The 1,088-nt window shown below is 48.7% G+C and overlaps 2 protein-coding genes across 2 annotated transcripts; both read right to left on the bottom strand.

Annotated features, from left to right (window-relative positions):
- Positions 1-132: 132 nt before the first annotated feature.
- Pmar_PMAR013384 (hypothetical protein) lies at positions 133-637 on the bottom strand (the record flags this gene model as incomplete). The annotated part of the gene is made up of 4 exons (XM_002772263.1): positions 133-245; positions 292-373; positions 420-543; positions 590-637. Coding segments are annotated over 4 exons (367 nt in total), but the record flags the coding sequence as incomplete, so codon positions are not given.
- A 153-nt stretch (positions 638-790) lies between these two features.
- Pmar_PMAR013385 (hypothetical protein) lies at positions 791-996 on the bottom strand (the record flags this gene model as incomplete). The annotated part of the gene is made up of 1 exon (XM_002772264.1): positions 791-996. A coding segment is annotated over one exon (206 nt), but the record flags the coding sequence as incomplete, so codon positions are not given.
- Between the last annotated feature and the right edge of the window lie 92 nt (positions 997-1,088).

A 1,088-nucleotide genomic window follows, 5' to 3' on the forward strand; every position in this document is an offset into this window, starting at 1 on the left:
GGTAGGGTTGCACTCTCATCATGTATAGAGCTGTTGACTAGACTGAAGGGTACCTCAGTGATTGATTGCCAGAGGTAGGCTGATAGTGTTACTGAGTCACCTGAAACATTCAAAACATTATCAAGATGATACTTCCACGTTCTCCACCCAAGATCGATAGGTCCTCTATATCAATGACCTTATTGATCGTATCTTGTTCTGTATCTACAGTCACTACGCCTGTATGACCACCGGGCCAGGTTATCCTAAAAAGGGTATATACAGTCGCATCGATGTTGACGACTATCCTACCATATAAAGGTGGGCTCTTGAGCACCCTTATACGGATTGGCGCAGGACATTACCACCTCGACTGGGGACAGGACGGTGAACTCTGACATACTCCTCAACCGAATACCATACACAGGGAGGATTCCTACCACTAGATAACTCCGCTGAACATCTTAGGGAGTCCATGGAGAAAGCATAGGATGTGATCTTGGGTGGTGATGGTGCGATGTCTCTACAAGCCGTCACTGGAGGGCTACCATCGATCGTCTCGACCTATCAGTGAGCTCCTATACCGTACCACACCATGACAAATACTCACCTGTATGACTATGGCAATGAGGTCGGATGTGGGCATATGATCGATCATCATCTTACAATGGACGGTGGTATCAGCAAGCGAGCAGCTATAATGTTGGAGGCCCTGTGAGACGGCAGCCCTAGCCTCCTTACATGTAGCACCATCTACGATATACGACCTATGGAGAGTATCTGGTTACTACCATGGAGGCATAGCACGTACCGAATGGTGAGAGACCCATCCAATGAGGAGAAGAGGTCACTGTTCCCTGTTGGTATGATTCTGGCTGATGCATCGAACTCGATACCGGGGATAGGGTTGTTAACCGACAGCTGTAAGGGATCCAGCCTTAACAGAGGGTGCTCAATTGTTAAGCTCGCACTCTGACTCAAGACTGCACCCAACGGATCACGAGCGATCGCTGTAATCTGAGAAGTGATAACATTACCAGAGGATTGATGATCCCCTCACCTCGATGGTCTGCCCTTCGGTCCGTGGCCCCTCTATATCATCGAAGAGG

This window comes from Perkinsus marinus (assembly GCF_000006405.1).
Source record: "Perkinsus marinus ATCC 50983 genomic scaffold scf_1104296961490, whole genome shotgun sequence".
Lineage (NCBI taxonomy): Eukaryota > Perkinsozoa > Perkinsida > Perkinsidae > Perkinsus > Perkinsus marinus.